The sequence below is a fragment of the Paramormyrops kingsleyae genome, chromosome 18 (assembly GCF_048594095.1).
Source record: "Paramormyrops kingsleyae isolate MSU_618 chromosome 18, PKINGS_0.4, whole genome shotgun sequence".
NCBI classification, from domain to species: domain Eukaryota; kingdom Metazoa; phylum Chordata; class Actinopteri; order Osteoglossiformes; family Mormyridae; genus Paramormyrops; species Paramormyrops kingsleyae.
Window position 1 is genome coordinate 28,557,798 of NC_132814.1, and position 22,547 is coordinate 28,580,344.

Here is a 22,547-nt window from a genome sequence, read left to right on the forward strand (position 1 = left end):
GTAGAAAATAGAATTGGGATTGGGCCTGAATGTCACGGCGTGAACGTAAACAGGAAGTATGTTCTTTTCTCCTTGGAGTAGCAAAAAACTCCAGTTCAAGTCTTTAAAGTAAAGCAGTTATCCAACATGTAATAAATGTTCTCAAACAGATGATGACTGCAGCAATACATCCTCCACTGAGAGAGATTGTCTTGGGACATAGATATACATAATATGTGCATGTGTGTATATCTCAGACCCTATCAATTCACAACTGATTGAGGTTTCATTTCAGGATTTAGTGTTATCCATTTTTTGAGCATGACTTGCAGAAGGAACGCCTTTTTGCATGCTTTCATAGGCTTGAACTTCCAAGGTATCTGCATTATTCAGAGACACGGACTGTGCCGTTCAATCTTTTCTTCAGTCTGCTTAATACACAGCTACAATAAAAACGTCAGAAAATGGGGCAAATCTGTGACACTAGGCACCAAGTAGTTGTTATTTATTATGTATTAATAGCATTATTCATCTGCAGAAAGCCACAGGAAAACAGGAGACGTTCTTATGAGGAGCGACCTGGGACGGAGCGCAGAGAGAGCAGACACTCACATCAGTACATATCAGGCGAATTTCCCGCCTCTGTTCCCTCAGCCAGGGGGCGTGTTTGTAAAGTTTGTCACATCCTCATTGGGCTGTTCATGGTTGCTGGTGAGACTGGTCGGCTTAGGGAAACTTTTGGATCGAGATTTACTATCACTGTTTTTGTCTAATTTCATGGTGCAAGCTGGGATTGCTTCATTATTGCATATACTGTTGTAAAAAAATAACTAGCTAACAAGTACAGTCAGAAGATCGTAGCTAGTTATTTTGTTAGCAGAACATGCTGCTTCTGCATCTGCAAAATGTTGATTTAATATTTAATGTAGTGACTGTGGCAAACAGGCGTCTCCCAACCTTCAGGGAGCCCACAGATGGATGCCTTGACTGGTGGTAAACATTGCTGCTGTTCACAGGTGTTTCGGATCGGATTTTTAAGCATCCAAATGGATGAGGAATATACTGGGGTTTAAATATCAAACACACCACCAAACATTGTCCATCTCTGAGAGGGATATTAAGTGTTCTGCAAGCGTTCTATACTTAAAGCGCCTTGCCTAATTTGCCCTGTCTGAGCGATGTTTATCGAGATTTGAAATACAATGGAAAAAAATCTAATCAACAGCTACATAATCCAGCTATTCGTACCAAAAGTCTCTGAAGGCACTGATGTGCGCGGCTTTGCAGATGGGACCTCAAGCGATGGCACTAGTGAGGAGACCATGAGGGTGGCCTTTACCTGCAGCAGCTTCCATCTGCTGTTGAGGAACTCCAGCGAATGGGCGTTCTCCACAGAGAGGTGCACGTTAGAGATGGCCAGCTGGTGCGTCAGATTGTTGACATGGTCCATACCCTCCTTTACTTGGGTCAACTCCTCCTTGAAAAGCTGTAACAGAATGTGATCAGCATGATCAGAGAATGATTAACTCTTCCTAACAACTCCTTAACCTTTCAGCCAGAATAGTGCTTCTTAATCCCTTAAAAGCCTATTCAGAGTCCTGCCTGTTTGCAATAACAGTCCTGATGGATTATAAAAAGAGTCCCACCATCATCTCTCTGGTTAAAGGCCATAGAACGATAATCACATTGTCAATAATTATTGAAACATTATATGCGCAAGTCAAAATATTTTGAAAAGATTTAACATGAAAAGCAAACTAGCATGGGTGCTCACGTTGCTCCATCGACTAGGATGGGTTATTTTGCATATCACTGGTGCGAAAAAGCAACACACCGTGCATCACAAACAGACAAACTAATTGATCCATTGAGTCACCCAGAGCGCTTTGATTTCTCTGAATCAGATAAGCACTAATGAAGCAATTATCTTCACTAAATGCTTTAGTGACGCCCTGTTTATTTCTTCCATTTGTGTTCCTGTTTACATTTAGCCGACAGACTCCAAAGCAAAAAAGCAAACGACTAAATCAGATGCACTGCAGGACACAGAAAAATCGTTTTCTTCTGCAGAGCCATGGCTTTCATCCAAAGGGATTTACATCTGTTTACAAGTTCCTGTATTAAAGCATTTCACTCACTTTTGTTTCTTACAGATATAACATCCCCCAACAGAGTGATATCCTTACTTGCCTTTGGACAACGTACCTTAGTGGCGTCGATGTGGTCCTGCAGCGTGTCGATGAAGAGGTCCCCCACCGGCCCCCAGGCGTCACGCACACCCTCCGCCTGCTCCAGCGCTGTGCCCAGCTCCCCCACGGCCCCCTGCACCTCGGCCAGGAGCTGCAGTGTCTGCTCCAGGTGCCGGTGTCGGTCCATACAGCGCGCCGTCAGCTTCTCCCACAGGTCACCGGCCACGCTAGCCTGCTTCCACACCGAGCGGCTGACATCCTGAATCCGCCGCCTCGGTGACGTGTCTGAGGGGAACGGGAGGTCAGGGCTTTGGTGCTGCTGCTGACAGTAGAAGGTGGCAGATGAGCATTACTACAGTATAGAGGGTGCAGCCCTATGAACCCCATACCAGTGGATCTCTGCTGGCTCCACAAGTTACGTACTGACAATTACTGGGGATTTTTCCTATTACTGAGCCGCTCTTTACCTCCATGATCTAAACTGCCTGAGTATGTTTAAGCTCAGTAAGGGTTATTGCACATGACCTTGACATTGGCACAAAGAAAGGCATAATATACAAACAAAGAGACCTTTGCCGTCAACGAGCGCCTCCTCCTCAGGGAACGGATGCTGTGTCAAGAAGCTCTGGGCAGATTCCAGCACTGAGTAGATGAAGGGACCTCGGGAATTCACATCTTCCACAAAAGCCTGCAGGGGGAGTTCGGACGGACACCAGAACACCGAGGTCTGAATCGCTGCAGAGCAATGATGCAGCCAGTAAACACAAGCGGTAACTGTCTGTCACCATAATACCATCATGAAAACCCTGGAGATCAATATGTGTGACACATTATGTTCTAGACGTCCTGCAGCATCATAGTGCTTTTCGTACATCAGCCAAGTCTGGATGTATCAGCATTAAAATGACTACATAACAGTCTTCTCACGTAACATTGCACCCTAAGTCAAGTCTGAGTGCACTGCAAGGTGTAGTCTTGCACGTCCCTTAAAGTATGAAGATTAATGAAATCACTTGTGTTGCAGCTTCATTTATGCCATACTTCACAAAACCGCAGGACCACAGTAGGCTGCTTGCAATTAAAGTCTATAGTAAGTATATTAAGCAAAGAGCCTCAGTGAACTGTTAAAAAAAAACAGCGTGCGTGACTGAGTGTGTTAGATGACTCCTTAACCTTAAATTACCAATTGAGAGATAATTTAATCCAAGCAGTGTTAAATCTTTACACTATTTTAACTTTTATTTGAAGTCCTTTCACAAGTTTCAAGTTTGTTCTTCTTTAGAAGCGAAATCACTAAAGGATACATTATGCGTGCAGACAGCTTTTATGAAAAATATTCTCCTCACTTCACAAAAAATTGGTCTAAATCTACCTGCCTGGGTCCTAGAAATCCTATGATAATAATTTTCTTTTTCCTTCTGATCTGTCAAAGTTAAATCTTAGAACCGAAAACTAAAGGGACACATTCTTACACAGGGGGACTATACACAACGCAGACACTTCAGATCAATAATTCACGTCTGCTAAAATCCTGTAATTCTCTGGGGTACAGCCATCACAAGTTCCTCCCTTTGCGCTGTCTGAAAAGTTTTAAAGACACAAAAGGGCTTTGAGGACTGAGTTGAGATAAAATTATGATGTAGTGGCTTAGTAATGTAGGCATTATGGTTCAAGAAGTTGTAAAGATTTACAGCAGAATTCAAGCAGCTTGAAAATGTGAGACAGCAGTGAAAAGATGCCCACATAGAGATTTATTTAAGCACAAAGAGAAATATCACTTGGAGTATTTTCCCATAGTGGTGATTAGGATCTGCAGCCTGGACTCCGATTAATTAAAAAACGCTGGCTATACCCAAATACAGGAGCACCCCAACTTTCTGTCAGCCCATTCCACAGATGTTCTTGGAAGAATGACAGACTGGAAAATTACAACAAAAGTGCAGGAAAAATTGCACTCTGCAGTGACACGTTCTCAATTACAGCATGTGTGTGGAAAGAAATTTCCCTGACAGGCACCATCTGGAAAATCCAGGGTAGATTTAGTGTGTAAAGAAAGAGACACTCAAAGACAGATTACAAGCTCTCATGCCACACGCCTGTTATTCTCTACATTCTCATTGTGTAAAAATCTTAAAATTCTCTCCAAAAATTCATCATATTTTTCCTCCCAAAAACATTTTATTGGTTGCGCATGTATCAAAGAATATTACCCCATCCTTCCATCTTCTGTAACCATTTGTCCTATTCAGGGTTGCAGGGGGTCTGGGGCCTTTCCCAATGGCTATGCGCGAGAGGCAGGGAACAACCCAGGATGGGGCACCAACCCATCACCGGGCACAAGGCAGGGAACAACCCAGGATGGGGCACCAACCCATCACCGGGCACAAGGCAGGGAACAACCCAGGATGGGGCACCAACCCATCACCGGGCACAAGGCAGGGAACAACCCAGGATGGGGCACCAACCCATCACCGGGCACAAGGCAGGGAACAACCCAGGATGGGGCACCAACCCATCACCGGGCACAAGGCAGGGAACAACCCAGGATGGGGCACCAACCCATCACCGGGCACAAGGCAGGGAACAACCCAGGATGGGGCACCAACCCATCACCGGGCACAAGGCAGGGAACAACCCAGGATGGGGCACCAACCCATCACCAGGCACATTCACGCACCAGTCACACCTACCCGCAATTTGGTAACTTCAATTAACTTTAGCATGTTTTTGGACTGTGGGGGGGGGGGGACCAGAGAACCCGGTGGAAACCCCACAATGACACAGGGAGAACATCCAAACTGCACACACATGGAGCCAGGACAGAGGGTGAGGCTGAAGTGACAGGGCTATGCACTGTACCACCATTAATATTAGCATCAACTCGAATTCAATTTACAATATGGTAGAACATCACAATTGCTTATTGCGCAAAATCAATTGTAGTAAATCCAAGATTCATTGAAACCATTTATTTGCACCAAATGTATTAACTTCTATAGTCCATCCAGAAGCAAACACAGGAAATAATAAAATGTTCACTAGAGTATTTTCTGCAGGTGTCTGCCACCAAAAATGAGTCAGATCAAGCCGCATCCAAAGTGATTTGGGTTAGGGTGGCTGTCTGAGAACAGACTGCAGGCTTACCCGGTGGAACTCGAGTTGGTGCTGGACGGCTCCTACATCGCCCCCTATGGGCAGCTGCTGGGACAGCTCCTCGTCCTTCAGCGTCAGCCAGTCGGTGACCTCCTGCAGGGATACCTGCAGCTTGCCGCTGTTGTCAGAGAGAGCTTCCAGCCGCGTTCTGTGAACAGACACCGCATCCCGCCTTTACTTTCTAGCACTTAAATCCCACGCTTTCAGCTTCCAAGAATTACATTATATTCAGCTGTTTGAAAATGCTTTTGCCAAAAGCGCTCGACACACTTTAAAGACTCAAGAGAGAAGTACCATTTTCCGTGGGCCCCCGTGGCGCTACACATACATATAAATACAATAAATCCCATTGGCAGCACAATACAATATAACATACATGACCAGACACAGACACAGACATGCACACTCAAACACATAGACATAAAGTTCATGAATTGTCTGGTGCAGTAGGCCTACGGAGTATGTTGCACTAACCCACTACAAATGCATCATAACAGAGGATTTGGAAAAATATCATAATCATCCTGAAAAAGATTAAGAATTTTTTTATTCAAGTAATTTTACATCAGTTTCAATTTTCAAGTCCTATCTTTTCAATCCACAAAACAAAACTGCTACCATCTTTTCGCGTACCACTTGGGGGCGCTCCAAGTACCACTTGCGGTATGCGTACTGCAGCGAGAGAAGAATGGCACTGCATGATCTGCTGCTCATTCATAAAGATATTAACAGGCTGCATATAGAAACCTTTCTCAGTTTTTCTCAACCCTGGGGACCGACAGGGGGCCACATTGGGAGCAGCATGGAAAGTTCAGGAACAGACGGAACAGTGGCATTGAGGGGCAGGGTTAGGGTTAGGGAGGGGCAGGGTTAGGGTTAGGGAGGGTCAGGGAGGGTCTGTCTGCTACAGCAGGGCGGCAGCTCAGTGCCAAAAAGCGTTACATTCGCAAGGCCAGTAACAATCCTCCTACATTTACAAAGATGTTCATTTTTTAAATCCAGAGAACATTATGTCGCACTATTATATTATATCTAAATTTTATTATATAAACAAATCACAAAATGTAATTTTGTATAAATATATTAAGTGTAGCTATTTGCTTAAGCAAGATACAAATGTGGTTTTAAAAAATGTGGATTTTTTAAAAATCAGAACACATACATAAAGGGTATAATGTTAATGCAGAATAATTAATAATAACATCATTAAAAAAAGAAAGAACATTGCCACAACAGACATCACTAACAGAACGGCATCAGCCAGGTTCTCCACCGGGTGGCGCTCTCTTGGAGGTACTTAGTGTCACAGTTTATGAAATGAGCTGTGATGACATGTAGTGCTCTGAATTTACAATGGATCACATGTCTGCTATTACCAAAACAAAGCCTGCCTTCCTGACAGCTGTGTCTCCCTTGGAGCGATCTCTGTTATAACTCTGCAGAGCTGGGGACCTCGCATAGGTGCTCAAACATGTTTAGCATATCTTTGAAATAAGCTTTCATTGTATGAAAGCACATCATTTCCCTTGCAGTATACAGTATACCGTGCTCGTAATGGGGCTCTGTGGCTGTAACCCTGAGAACAACCTGAGGAGTCTCTGTAAGGGCCAGTTATCCAGGTGATTCACACTCAACGCAGACAGTCCATATGCACAAGCGCACAAGCATCTCTCATAATTCGATATTTCAAGCTTGTTACCATCTGCCTTCCAAAATCGCTTTTCAATCCTAATTATTTCTTCATGGAAGAGGACAACTAGCTGATAGTTGATCACAACACTGATAGTATATAATACAACTACATCATAACTCAGCCATCTAGGTTAAAGGTTGAAGTACCATACAGAACTGTCTATATATAACTGAAGAGCACACTCAGTCCACAGGACACATTTTTGAGAAAATATATGGGACTCGAATGAATTTTGGAAATGTATCGTATGTTAAGATCTCATCTTAACAACAAAAATTGGACTAAGTGAGTTTTGGGAAATTGATTTCAGTTTGTTTTGGGAGTAGATTGATCCTCCTGGGTTAATCATAAACTTAATCATATCACACATACAAGACAGTATGTTAAACACTAGGATTGTTAAAAGGTGTCAGATGTCACCAAGACATGAGACTCATAAATGAAGATCGAGCTGTGGAGTTTAATTATGAAATGAATATTGCTAATCCAGTCTTAGAATCGAAAGCTGTAGAATGATTAGGCACTAACTGCGCGTTGGGGAAACTCCAAAGTGACAAGAAAAGCAAAAAGTTGTACAGAAGAGTATCCAAAACAAAGCCTCCAGGCAGGAATGATGAAACACAACAACAAGGGGGACCCAAGATATTGGCAGCTGTTGCCATTAGTCTATCTGATTTTTGCTACAAATGTCATTCTGCAGAGACACACGTGTCATGTGCCACACTAATTCACTGATGCAACCACTTGTCCGCCGGTGGCATACCTGACTATTCACCAGACTAAGGAGCCTGATAACCTAATATACAGTGGAATGGCGTGAGGCTGATTTACTGGTAAGGCAATTTTGCATGTAGTCAGTCTACAAGAGAAACTTACTTCAGTCATGTTAGTGGTTTTGACAGTAGCTGAGACACACTGTTTGGCTGTTGGACTGGGGTTATAGCTGGACGATTACTTGAGTCATACCAGCAGCTTCTCCAAAAAAGGCCGACGATACCTGAAAAGTAAACTCTCTCTTCTGGTAGACCATTATTCCAGTAGAAAACTTTATTTGCTGTACCTAGTGCAGAAAAGTAGCACCAGGTTTGGCCTGAAGTTCTCTGTCAGCTCTCCTCCCCTCTCATGAAAGACAATGTCCAACACTTCTTGTAAAACATCGGGTCAGTGAATTTTCTCACCTGAAGTGATCTCAGTGGGTACCTCTCTAAAGAAGAACATTTCGGCCTGCTGGGCTCAGTTTGTTTGGCAAGCAAATGGATGTCTGGACAGGCTAACTACATTTCAATGATGTTCTCAGCATCTGCACTTGATGTCATACTGATGAGCAGACAACAACAGGGTACATCGCTGCAAGGGTCTCCCTGCAAGTGGCATGATACCCCCTTCCAGACAAAAGATGAAGGCAAGCAGTCAATAACCTCTCACTTTTCTTTGATTGGTGGTTTTGTTTGGGGGTAACACCCTCTTTTCTAACAGCTACTGTAGTCTGTATCTTCTCACCAACACTGCTGCTCTTGATAACTGGCTTTACCACACCTGTAGCATGAGTGGATAACTCCAGGTTTTTGTTTGTCACTATGCACCTCGTAAGCTGGAATGTATGTGCTAAACCACTGTGACTCTTTTGCTGCCATTTCCATATTGTGCGCAGACGCTTCTCAATGATCTCACTGAACAAGCTGCAAACTAACCTAACCCTTATTGTGCCATTTAACGTGCATCCAAATTCAGAGTGTTCAGATAACTGTTTCCGGACAGCAACAAACTGTGCAATTGATTCTGCTTTTAACAATTATGAGGGGTACAAAAGAGTAACGTTTTTTTAAGCATTTGTACAATATTGTTAATGAAAGCATTCAATGATTTAGAAGGTAGTAACAGGCTGTATAGTAGAGTGTACATTTTGCCATTCGTTACACTCAGAAAAGCTGGCACTACTACTGTGTTAATATTTGACACATTTTAAATATTAACTCCATTGCTCTCCTGATCTGTCAAAGAGTTCCATGTGTCCATGTTAACCAGACATTTTTCTCCATGCAATATTTTCTCCTTATGTTGTTTTGTGTCTCCACTTTTTCTTTTAATTACTGCCACCCGTCCGTTAGCTGCATTGTCAGCTATTTTCCTCCCAGTGTTACTTCCCCAGTCACACGTGAATAAGAGGCCCTGCCCATGCTAGCATCACCGACGACACTCACAGGTCGTGTATATGCCAATAAAACTCACTGTTCCAGAATATCAACCACAAACAATGTAGAAATGATTCTTCCTCATTGCCTCATTGTTTTTATTGCATTGTTGTGGCGGTGTTGCTTAACAACTAAATTAGAGACCCTTTTTGTATGTTCTGGCAGACTATACTGAACTTCAGGTCTAGCATAGGTGGAGCTTACACAACAACGTAGTAAAGAGTAAATGTACAAAACCCAGCAAGGGACAATAGTATTCATCAATACACAACACTTATGGAGGGCTTACTTGACATTGTGGGTGCACATTTCCAGTTCTTAGACTTCTGTAGCTAGTGTGGCCTTAATGAATGGTTCTGTGTTTTTCTCTGTTGAACCACGCAAAAAAAGCTGCTTAGTTATTCTGGAAAGGATGTGTTGATAGGACTGTCACTAATGTAGTCTGATAGACTTGATGCCTTGGCATATTCTACAGGGGTTACTCTTGTTATTGAAGTGGTCATCAATCTGCAGGCCAACTAGGTTGGGGCATAGTAAATTGGGTGTAGGTTGGGTCTGTGGCCACATTAGGTTGGTTTTCGGCAGGGATGTCAGGAGACCTGAGGGCCAATTTTGACTGAGTACAATCCAGACAGACTTTAACAGAATAGGCTATGACTTGGGTCATGTTAGGCCAGAAATAAGTATTACAAGTGTTCAAAAGTACTACGTTGAATACGTGGAGTCCCCAAAACCGTAGGGCATCACCAATCATTCCTAATGTCCACACAATTCATGGCGTTCATAGTGTCCACTGTCTTCCGTTTATCTCCATCGTGATCAGGTTATATGCATTCCTCAGGTCCACACAATTCATGGCGTTCATAGTGTCCACTGTCTTCCGTTTATCTCCATCGTGATCAGGTTATATGCATTCCTCAGGTCCACACAATTCATGCCGTTCATAGTGTCCACTGTCTTCCGTTTATCTCCATCGTGATCAGGTTATATGCATTCCTCAGGTCCATCTTAGTCACGGACTTGGGTTCCCTTAATTGATCAAGCCCTACTATGACCCCCGATAATGGGACTAAATCGTTCTCATTCCTGAGAGATTATCAAGCTGATAAGTGAAGCAAATGGGTTTCTCCAGTCGCGAGCTGTCATGCAAGTTCGGATTAAAGGATGTGATTAGATCCCTGACGAAACACCATGATCTGGGTTTTATTGTCCTCATCATCTGTAGCAGCCAAGCAAACCAATTCTAAGGTGATTTCCACCAGGGTTCAACTAGCAAGATTTCATTTGTACTCCTGCCTTAAGCCAGGTGGGAAATACTTCAGAAAAAAGGCAAAACATCTGGATCTGCCAGAATAGATGGAGAACTGGTGGTCAGGGAGCTTGAACATAACAGTCAAATCTGGGTTTTATCCTGTCCAAACAACATACCCTATGCAATGATTGCAGCTTGTCAAGAATCCAGGTCCACTAGTGTAATGAACAGACAAGAGAGAATACAAGTGCAGTACAGCTAGGTTTTATTACCGGAATCATAATCCAAAAGACATGGTCAAAACAGGCAGTAGGTCTGGGTCTTGCTAACTGGGTCTTGATCTGAATACATAGTCCAATTACAGGCTAAAAGTCACAAAGTCAGTAACAGCAACACAGGAAAATGTCCAAAATTAGCCAAAAATCCAGAACAAGTCATATGTGGGACCAGCATGTCAACAAAACAACTGCTCAGTGTCATGAGGAACTTGATACATCACAAGAAGGAAACTGAACTCCAGATGCTTTTACAGCCTGCTAAGGAAATCAGTCTGAACAGTTACAAGATTTCCATTAATAGTCAAGGTGGGTGGAGTGGGAACGAACTAGAATAGAGACTTGGTGTGATGGGGTGAGACAACTGGGTCTTTCTCTATGGGGAATCTTCCATCATCGAGACAGTGTCAAAAGCATAATAGGGATCTGGGGAAAATCCTAAAGTCATAAAATGAGTATAGATACAAAGTATTTAGCTGAAACTGAGATCTTTGAGTTAGACTTGATACTGAATTACAAATCACATCTACCAATGGTTATATGTCTTTAAAAGAATAGATACCCATGCATTTGTACAGAGAAACTGAAAATGCTGTTGTTGATTGTAACAATAAAAAACTTACAGATTATTAAAGTAATATTTTATTTAACTAGTTTTTCCATTAATCATCAATGGGCTGTGTTAATGAGCACTGTAAACTGATCTTAAAGGCAACGATCAAATAAAAATATCGATTGCCAAATTTTTTTTCACGTGATTGATTTTATCAACAGACATGTTTAGTATAACATGATTTTAATAGTGCAGTTCATCCAATCAGTGCTTCAGTGGCTCACTGCTGGCAAATTACGAGTTCAGCTATTATGGCATTGCAAGGGTCAGGGCTGAGAAATACTACTGTACATCATAAAATGTTCGCTATCCTGTTCCCCGGCATCTTCTCTTACAATGCAGCCCACACTGCATGCCGAGTGCCCCCACACTGTCAATTCTTTCTTCACAATTTTTTTTTCCAGGAAAATAAACCTCCCAGTTGATAACAAAACAGGATGTGCTTGCTTAGTGCTCATCATGGCGCATTGATGTTTGGTAATGTAAGCCGATTGTTAGGTGACTTGAGATACTGGAGGAGGAGGACAGTTTGGCTGAAGCTAAGGGCATAGGAGGCGTGTACTATCTCTGGTGTCTGTGTGTGTGTAGGGCTGGGGGGTCTGACTGCTTCTCAGTCTGTGTGTCTGTGTGTGTAGGGCTGGGGGGTCTGACTGCTTGTCAGTCTGTGTGTCTGTGTGTGTAGGGCTGGGGGGTCTGACTGCTTGTCAGTCTGTGTGTCTGTGTGTGTAGGGCTGGGGGTTCTGACTGCTTGTCAGTCTGTCTGTCTGTGTGTGTGAGCCTGTGCCCTGCATCTCACATAACCTTTGGAAAAAAAACAAGACACAGTCTTTGGTCTCCAAGGTCCAGTGGTATCAGCCATATTCAATGAATTTAAAACAAGCCTCTACCCTGCCATTCATTCACAGATTCACGGCTGCTAAGACACTAACAACTATCACCAACACAGAGACAGTCAAGAGAGAAGCTCGTATATAATAATCTGTGCTGAAAGTTTAATTCAAAAAGTATAATCCTTTGTGGACCTCGCACCATCCTCATTCAATCTGAGTCTTAGTTCTAGCAGAAACATGTACATTTCACCTGTCAGGTAAGCTAAGGGAAGCCAGCCTCACAGAAGATCTCGCAGATTAGCTGTTAACTGATACTGCAAAAAACAGATCATACTTCTTGTTAATTTTGATGACTATTTGAACAAGCCTTTGGGCTGTTTGCTACATTCTGTCTGGCTATTTCATGGAGAAGCGTCCTGTAGATGGCATGACTGCAGAGAAATGATGCAGGAAGGACGATGCAGGATACGAGCACAAAGCTGGGACCCATGACTAAGACAGAAGCTGAGGAAGCACCACACCAGTGAGGAGGCTGCTTCTAAAGTGAATTCCAGCTACAGAATACAGCAAGAGGGCGAGAGCTTAGGTCCTGCTCTCAGAACTCAATCAGATATTTTTGTCTAACAGTATTACTGAAGTTTTCCAGTGTTTCGGCAGTCAGGCATTCATTAAAGTTAAATGGGATGCTAAGAAAGCCACACACACACACACACATAAAAGTTTGCAATTATATCTTTGTGGGGACTATCCATTCATTTATATGGGAAAAACTCTAATCCTAACATGATGACCTTAACCCCTACCCAGCCTTAACCTTAACCATAAGTAGCCAAACACAATTTTTAGTTTTCTGATTTCAGAGGTCCCCACAACGTCAAAATAAGATGTTTTTATCACATTGTGGGTACATGTAATGTATATCTGAGCATGTGAACTGGTTGAAATGCGTGTGTCTCACCGTCAATGAGTGAGAATGCCCGGCATCAGAGTCCCAGTAACACCCAGCTATCATGCTGGCTTTGCCTGCAGCTCTACAGAGCCCCCCACCACCACCCCAGGCTTGGGAGGAAGAGCTCTGCTCTATCCAGCTGTGTGAGCATTCTCTTCAAAGCCAGATGCACGCTGACAGCTGCCGGAACCAAATGCAGTTCTCCTGCCTGGCTTGCTCCTTCAGGCCCTCCCCGAAGGCACCACAATCTCCACTGACCACCTACCACAAACAAAAGACCTCCCTGCCCCCACACTGAGTACATGTGCCCGTCTGTGGACTAAATGGATTCACCTGCCTCTGGGTCCATCTTGCATGTCACAGCTAATTAGTAAAATGATTTTCGGGGTTGCCAACATAGAAACGAATGTTGTGTGACTTTAACTGAGTGGCTCAGTGGGCTAAGTCTCGTGATCAGAATGTTGCCGGATTGAGCCCCAGTCTGAACAGAAGAGTTACCTGTCTGTGGACCCTTGAGCCAGGCCCTTAACCCCACTTCCAGGGGGGCTGCAATTTGGCTGAACCTGTGCTGTGACCCCCAAGTCACGGAGAGCAAGATGGAGTAGGTGAGGAGAAGGATTCCAGTATACCTGTACCCATACATATGCAAATGGTAAATAAAGTATTTGTCATTTAATAAGTACTGGAACACCACCTCTAGTCAGGACAGTAAACAGAGCCACACACTGTGGAAATGGGAGGGAGAATCAGGACTTACCTCTGGTGTGGATTTTTATCAGCTTTAGCAAAGGGAAAGGCTTTGGGACTCCATCTACATATGGCATTGGGCAATAACGTCATGGATATCACTGCTGTAGGTTATCAGGGCATGCTTCAGACAAAGCCGCATGCCAGACAGGCACCGCGGCATCAGAAGGGAGCTGAGGGAGTAATATGGGCACTGCAGAGAGCCAAAGTCTGGCTGCTGGAAATAAGAAGGGCAAACGGAATGAAACGGGTAACGTGAAACGACGGAGTGTCAGCCTGTCTGTCTGCTCAAGTAAAATGTTCCCTGTTTAGGTTTGACGCGTTGTGACATCCCTTCTGAATATTTAAAACTTTAATAAGAACAGAAAGGATAAACAAAAAATGAAAAGTATGAGTTACTATTATAAGAAATAATTCCACTGAAGATGATGGCTCTTCATTGTAATTGTTCTAATATTATCATTAAAGGTCCACCGTCAAAATGTCACCGTGACTCATGGCTTGGCAGTAAGTCCCCACAAGCCACAAGCAGCATTTTCTGGCTTTTAAGGAATTCAAAGAGCACAGTAACTTAGGTAAACTAATGAGCCGGTGACAGCTTTTCCAGATGATCTGTAATGACGCTGAGATACCCTCCAGCCACCACACACAGCCAGAGCCAAAGTAAAACCCCCACACCCCACATCCCCCCCAAAGCAACATCCATCATTCTGCTGAGACTCTCATTATATCAAAGCTTTCAAAGTCATTGTATAAATTAAACTTGTTTGTGCCATAATTTACACTCTACTGCTTGCAGCATTCAATATTCTGCTGTTCATCTATCTATCTATCTATCTATCTATCTATCTATCTATCTATCTATCTATCTATCTATCTATCTATCTCCAGTTTTTGTCCAACTTGCTTTTTTATCACTGTCAGTTTGATGTGTTGTACTTCTTCCTCTTTGACTCATCACTGCTTCCTCTTTGACTCGTCACTGCTTCCTCTTTGACTCGTCACTGCCATCAGCGTCACTTGGAGAATGTCCCGAGGGGCTTCACACCTAAATGGAGCAGCTTCACATAGAGCTTTGGAAGTTTTTTCTGAACTTCTGGTCCGGTGTATTTTGGATGTGGACAGAGCAGTGTTTTATTCAGACTTGAAAAGGCGCCATTTTGGTTCACCGGCACCCATCTCTGGCAGTACAGGAACAGTCCAGCTTAGTTTGATTTTCATAGCAGGAACTTGCCATTAGGGTTGGTATTTTCAATATTGTAGGTCATGGAATTATTTTCTGCTGCCATTATGCTTCTGAAATAAGAGGCATCCTCTCCAGGGTGTGCCCCAAACAGGGCGATGCCACCCCACTCAGAATTTTTATATCTGCATTTTTAATGCATTTGTTTGACTTTATTACATTTTATGATATTTATTTATGAGCTTTTCATATAATGAGCCAAACGTATTGTTATAAATATGTCATATAGATCATTCCTCTAAAAGTCCTACGTGTCCTTTTCCGCAGCAGGTGTCACGCGCTCAGATCTCTGCTGTGCATCAATGCAGCAGGAGATTAGCAGTGGGCTGTTGAAGCAGTTAGAGCATTAGCATCAAACCCTTCTTCATACGTGTGAAAATGAATTGCAATTATTTTGCATAATTACATTTCAGAAATATGGGCATAGTTTGCTTTGCAAGACAGTTTGCTATCACCATGTAAAGTCAGCCATCCCTCAGCCCAGTTGTTTAGCCTTCTGGTTCGATAGCTGTGTAATAGCACAGCGTCCTATTTAATTACTAAAGGAGAGCTCTGAGTATCACGACAGTGAGATGAAGGTTTTTATCATCACTATCGCAGGTTATATCACAGGACAAATTAATTTTGTTTGCCAATCTTGACAAGTCATAAACTCCGAGATAATATTGTTTGTAATAGTTTTGAGACTCACCTATTTTGTTTTATTTCTATTGTAAATATTCAGCAGCTACAGTAGACTAAGTATGGGTGGGGGAAATCAAAACGTTCTTGCAGAATTCATATCATTCTTTGTGCGTAGGGAAAATTTTCAAAATGTCAAGAGTGGCTCCGTGGGCACCGGTCCTGGAGACGCAGCCAGGAGTGTTAATCAGCCATCCCCGGCAGGAAAATTTTATCACATACAAGATTGCTTTTGATTGTCGAAGCCAGTGTTCAGAAAAGCTGTCAGAATGGCACCTGAGGTTTAATGTCGTGTACAGAAACATCACCTACGCATGCAGAATGTGGCGCCCGGCACCCAAGTCCTCGGCGCGCCGCGTGACCCGCCTCCCTTCGGGGTCATCAGGGGAATGCGAGACAACAGAGCCGGCTGTGAGGCAGGGCCCCCGCACAGCTGTGCAGCTCGGGTGGGGGCTCAGCAGGAATCCCCGACACGCATGGGGACGCCGGCCAGAACACATTCCCCTCATTCTGGCCTTTTCCACCGCCAGCAGCGGTGGGAATTTACTGCCACGTCTGAGGAAACATTGTGCCACTTCTGTCTCTCCTTGAGATCGAAGCAGAGCAGGAATTTGGTGGACTGAGGTTAAGGAAGTTGACAGAGGGGCCACCCAACTCCTTTTGAAAGACGTGTTCACTGCAGAGGGGCCACCCATCTCCTTTTGAAAGACGTGCTCACTGCAGAGGGGCCACCCATCTCCTTTTGAAAGACGTGCTCACTGCAGAAGGGCCACCCAACTCCTTTTGAAAGACGTGTTCACTGCTTAGGGGCCACCTATCTCCTTTTGAAAGACGTGCTCACTGCAGAGGGGCCACCCATCTCCTTTTGAAAGACGTGCTCACTGCAGAGGGGCCACCCATCTCCTTTTGAAAGATGTGCTCACTGCAGAAGGGCCACCCAACTCCTTTTGAAAGACGTGCTCACTGCAGAAGGGCCACCCAACTCCTTTTGAAAGACGTGTTCACTGCTTAGGGGCCACCTATCTCCTTTTGAAAGACGTGCTCACTGCAGAGGGGCCACCCATCTCCTTTTGAAAGACGTGTTCACTGCAGAGGGGTCACCTATCTCCTTCTGAAAGACGTGCTCACTGCCCACGCTTCAAGTGTCCCAGCAGAAATGGAGCAGTCTGTCTATAGGCCTATAATTAGGGTATCACTGTACGGCAGCTTCTACAAGCATCCTGTTTAATTGCCAAGACAAAAAGTAGCTTGGTCATTAAAGATATAACCAAGTAAAGAGAATGGCAGCTTACCTGATTAGACATTTACCATAATTACCTTACTTGGTAAAGTTTAACAGTTATGAATCGGTAGTGGTGGTTCTGGCACATTTGGCTCCCTGGGCCAAATCCAAGTTGTCCATTGGTGTCAGTGCCCGACATATTTGTGTGGGCACCCCATGGCACATCTTGAACGATGCCATCATGGGCAGTTGTCCATCTTGCCCTTGCCAGGATCCACCCATGGGATTAGGCCCATATATCAGAATCCGCTCCGATGGTCTAACCGCATTGCCTCGCTCTACCTTAAGTCACCCCAGTGGCTCTCTTACCTGATGTTATGGGACTTTCGCTTGATCTCGCTCCAGCAGAGGTTCATTGTGCCCCCCCCCGAGCAGCTTCTCCTGCCTCTTCCCCCCGTGTGCCCGGCTCCTCGTCACGATTCCCTGGCGCTCGGCCGCAGTGACGCCGCTGCCATACGGCTCATCCAGAACCTTCCGGAAACACAGACAGGCACGGAGGCTCAGGACAGCGTCAGAAGGGCGAGGCTGATGTCTCTCTTCACCTAAGCGAGCCCAGAAAGGCAAAAAAATAAGCAAGCATTGCTAGAGGACTGATCTGCCACGTATTCATACAGCGTGCACCTACGCGCGGTCCGGCTTATCTGGGGTGAACGAGTGCGCCACAGTGCTGGTGACATCTCCCGTTTCTCGGTGACAAGCTGTCATATCGCTGGAGCTTCGGCATATCCCCTGCAGCCCTTCGCTAAGTCTCCCCTTCCCTCCCAAACACCCGACTTTCCAGCCTAACAACCAGACAAACACTCAAAAGCTGAAGGCACTGAAAAGATATTCAGAGAGAAGCAGCACATCCCAAGCCTCTGCAGCAGTTAACAGTGAATGTCGGCTTCACTGCAATCACTGCAAAGCTAGCACATCTGCAGCAAGGCAGTAATAGCTGCTGAGCAAACAAAATGTCACACATAAGATGCTGTTTTATTCATATTCTTATTATTAAATTACCTGTATCTAAATTATTTTTATAGTTGTTTTTATTGAAAAGTTACCCAAGATACTTAGTTGCTTTCCTTAAAAATAGTGTTGCACTTTACCACCGATCATCCATCCATCCATTTTCTATACCCTCTGGTCCTATGCAGGGTCACGGGAGTTCGTAGCCTATCCTGAAAGCTATGGGCGCAAGGCAGGGAACAACCCAGGATGGGGGGGCCAACCCAGGATGTGGGGCCAACCCATGGCAGACCTCCAATCATTTCATTATAGATACACATTCTTAATTAATATGTTTCTAGCTCTATATGCATGTGTATAGATCTCAGTACCATAAAATACCAAAAAGATGTTCACATTTGATAATCACATTTGATAATCTACAAAAAAGGCTCTTGCTGTGAAAATGAGCAAATCTAGTGTTCTTTGCCTAAAAGGATGCTCTCTCACTTAAGGGAACATAAAGTCCTCTATATTCCTGTCACCATGATCCACAAATTCAGCTTTATACTCCTAGTACAAGATCCTCACCAAGTACTGTATGTCAATAACCTAGAACCAAAACACAGCCGTAATAAAAGACAAGAATCTGCATAGTCACCTGCAAAACAGTCGTTCACAAGTGCCAAGATCATTAAACTCCAAGCATTCATCATGAAATATTTTATACATTTATGCAGTTTAAAATAGTATAATGTCACATTATCAGTCAAAACTATATCAATCTGAAGAACAATCTCCTTTTGTCAGTTTCCTCATGATAATAGTTGATTAACCTTGAATTTGTATTTGCTATTTATCTTTCTATTCTCTTAAATTTCTTATTCTCTTTCTTATTCTCTCAAATTTAATAAAAAAAATCACCATAAATTAATATGCAAACCCTATGATTGGTGGGATTGAACTGGAGTTTAAAAATGCATTGGAGACAATTTCAATTCACTCTTACATATACTTTCTTACCTGTTAATATTGGTTAATGTAAAAACAATGTAAAGCATACCATTATATAACCACCACTGACACTGCGCTACATGCCTTATGTTGGGTCTGTTCTGGAGGCCTGTCCAGCTTCACCACTCAGGAGACATAAACATAAGATAATAGCAGTCTGATCCTTAGTTTCCATGCCGATCCATGGCAGTCATAACACTTACCTCAGACCTTGCCAAACCCAGGTCTGGACTCTGTTCGGATTTGGGTCCATTCAAGCGCTGGACTTGCTATCATTATAAACCAGGGGTTTTTCCACTGTCTGCTGGGTGGTTTGGCAAAAACAGTCGTCATTTAATTTTCCCTTGTGGAGAAAGAATTTTGGAAGGCATACAAATATATTGGTACTGCCATCAATGAAAGCATTGTTCCCTCTCCATTGTTACTGTCACAATGACGACACAAGGGAAAATCTACAGCCCTCATCCTGCATAACAGCTTGTACTGACACATGCATAAAAAAGCAAGTGAGACCACTGAACAGAAATAATATCAGGCACTTAACAAGTCATACTGCCAAATGCTCTCCTGAGACATATTAATTCCTGCAGTAAGCAGGAATATGTTCTCAACGGCCAAGAATCAGCTGAGGAATGAATAAAGGTTAATGTCACCTCTGTCTGACTTTGGATCCCTACTCAACTGCAATTACGGTAAATATGTCGGAGAATGAACATTTAACATCAAGATACGAATCGCTCCCGCAATTCCCCGCCATACCTATTCAAACAATAAAAGCGGACCAGCTGTCACCATGATCCACAAATTCAGCTTTATACTCCTAGTACAAGATCCTCACCAAGTATGTCAATAACCTAGAACCAAAACACAGCCGTAATAAAAGACAAGAATCTGCATAGTCACCTGTACCTATATCTCAGGTGCTCCTTCAAGTTGCTTTGTACTACCGATTTGTTCGGAGAGATACCAGGTCATCTATCTGTGGGCTATGAAATAAGATAAAATAAAGTAAAGCCAGAGATGCTGAAGCAGATGTGTACTCACTGCTTTTGTCGTAACCGTATGAGTATCCATTCCGTTTTAATGCTTGGTAGGCAAACAGACCTGATTCTCCCCTAATACAGACAGATGAGTGAAAAATCCTAATGAGTCCCATTATGAAGAACCAAATACTGCATTCTCCAAGCAGAGTAACACATCAGGGGCCTCACATGGTAGGGATGAGGCCAGAATGTTGATGTTCTTTGCTGATTGTGGAACAGGATGACTTGTCAATATCTCAGGTGCTCCTTCAAGTTGCTTTGTACTACCGATTTGTTCGGAGAGATACCAGGTCATCTATCTGTGGGCTATGAAATAAGATAAAATAAAGTAAAGCCAGAGAGTTCAGAGTTTCTTTTTTTTTTGGTATTTAAAAAAAAATATTTATATTCAGTAGCTGATGGATGATAATTGTTCCACAGCCAACCAATAGCATATTCATTTGCTACTTTATGATATTAGTCAAGGCAGCATGATTCCTTATTTACTGAGACTCCACTGGAAGGGATGTTTGTTGCTTAGAGTATGAGGTTACAGCAGCGTGGGTCCCCACTTCAAAGGAAATAATTTCAGCATCCCTAATGGAAGTATTTTTCACTGAATAGTTACCTAATGCAGAACACTTTTAGAGAACTACGGCTTACAAGTAAATACAAATTAAATGTGTTTAGAAAATTAAACAAACATGAAAAACATTCACTTATACTAGAATCTCGCTAAAATGGAGGAAGACAGTTTGTGACAGAGGATAGTCAGACATTTCCTCTCTCCATGTCGCTAAACACTTCCACTCTTGGAAAAAGCGGTTTTGTCAGCCGTGTCACTTCCTGTTTGCTGAGATGCATGACCAGATGGATGCCTGCTACAACCTGTGAAATGATTGAATCTTCTGGTGTTTCAACACAGTATATTCACAAGAAGCTTTCAGAGAAGCACTTAGCCAAAGCAGGCACATGTGCACCCTTCACATCTTCAAAGAAAAGGAAAATATCAGCCCCAGAGGACTTTTCCCACTCCTTTGTTTGTGATTGGTTACATTTTGTTTATTCATTTTAATACAGAACAGAGAGAATCCACTGTGGCATTATAAAAACTACCAAAGGGCCCAAAATGACAGATAGGAATAAAAAGTACCAGCTGATAGAGCAATTCAGATAAAACAATGGGAACTGCATCCAACATCCACCTCCTTTGTTTGTTTGTTTGTTTGTACAAAATGTTGACAAAAATAAATGTTAGCTTATTTACTTTACATTCAATGAACACTCAAGAACACACAAAACAAGCTTCTAAAACTTTAAGAAATAATGTTCTTGACTGTAAAGGAGTGCAGTAGAAAGGACAAAGAGTGAATGGCACGTTTGTGGAGAAATACTGATTTTTGCTGCTGCAGATGACACAGAACAATCACAAAAGGACATGCAGACCTAACACTGAGGCTCAAACCAAACCAAAGAATGCTATAAATAAGCCAAAGGCTGACAATGCTCATACAAACTGTTGCTAGCAGGCACCACCATGATCTCCCAACGGAGCCCAACAACCCAAAAGAGGACAGCTGAGGGTTAAAAAGCCCTGGACCCACCCATACCCCTCACACACAGTGTATTAGTAATAATATATCCTCATGCAGCCAGACCCACACATACAATCTCAGCAGCCACAAATACATGCCCTGGACCCACCCATACCCCTCACACACAGTGTATTAGTAATAATATATCCTCATGCAGCCAGACCCACACATACAATCTCAGCAGCCACAAATACATGCCCTGGACCCACCCATACCCCTCACACACAGTGTATTAGTAATAATATATCCTCATGCAGCCAGACCCACACATACAATCTCAGCAGCCACAAATACATGCCCTGGCTACACCCAACTGCCCTTTTACAGCAGTTTATACAAACGACATTTCTACAATTATCATGACCCCATGATATGTGGAAGCACGCACACAAATGATCACACAGTTTCTGCTGCAGGTGTCACCGTTTGCTCTGACTTCATAAATGCTTCTGGAAAGCTTAGATGTTTTTTTTCTTTTTTTAATATTCACCAATTCACACAATGACCATTGCTAGCAGTAGCGTGTCCGTGGCTGTCTATCTGTTTCATGGGTGCGTACCATTCAGTAACATACTAATCCTGTCACCAACATCAATCAACAGCATCAATGCCAGAACCACTCACTCCTAAGGTGAATTTAGAGGGCAGAGATACTTTGCCCACTTGTAACTGTAATTTGACAAACCAAATCACTTCAAACCCAACATGAAAGGTGAGAAAGAACAAACTCCCTGATGTGAAAATGATTGAAAATTACTGGAGCTAAAAAAAAAACAGTATGTCTTTTCATCAGTGTTGACTGGAAGCCCTAGATTGCAGAGAAAGGATGGCTGACAGGTGCAATGGTAAATATTCACTTCACGAGTCACTCATGTGGCTTTTGAAGTACTTAAAAAAACATTAGGATTACA

The 22,547-nt window shown here is 43.2% G+C and overlaps 1 protein-coding gene across 11 annotated transcripts in view; it reads right to left on the reverse strand.

Annotated features, from left to right (window-relative positions):
* Positions 1 to 22,547, reverse strand: part of LOC111833679 (dystrophin-related protein 2-like) — an 85,261-nt gene that overhangs the window by 26,604 nt on the left and 36,110 nt on the right. For 4 of the 11 annotated variants that reach the window (XM_023792192.2, XM_072702074.1, XM_072702073.1 and 1 more), the window contains exons 1-6: positions 19,223 to 19,356; positions 17,388 to 17,620; positions 5,313 to 5,469; positions 2,739 to 2,856; positions 2,185 to 2,453; positions 1,319 to 1,465 (exon numbers count right to left, since the gene is read on the reverse strand). In XM_023792192.2, the coding sequence (XP_023647960.1) occupies positions 1,319 to 1,465; positions 2,185 to 2,453; positions 2,739 to 2,856; positions 5,313 to 5,469; positions 17,388 to 17,434 (738 nt within the window). In that variant the 5' untranslated portion in view covers positions 17,435 to 17,620; positions 19,223 to 19,356. Of the gene's footprint in view, positions 1 to 1,318; positions 1,466 to 2,184; positions 2,454 to 2,738; positions 2,857 to 5,312; positions 5,470 to 17,387; positions 17,621 to 18,121; positions 18,143 to 19,028; positions 19,048 to 19,068; positions 19,183 to 19,222; positions 19,357 to 22,547 lie in introns of those variants that run through there. The other 7 variants (XM_023792191.2, XM_072702070.1, XM_072702068.1 and 4 more) reach the window with 7 other exon arrangements.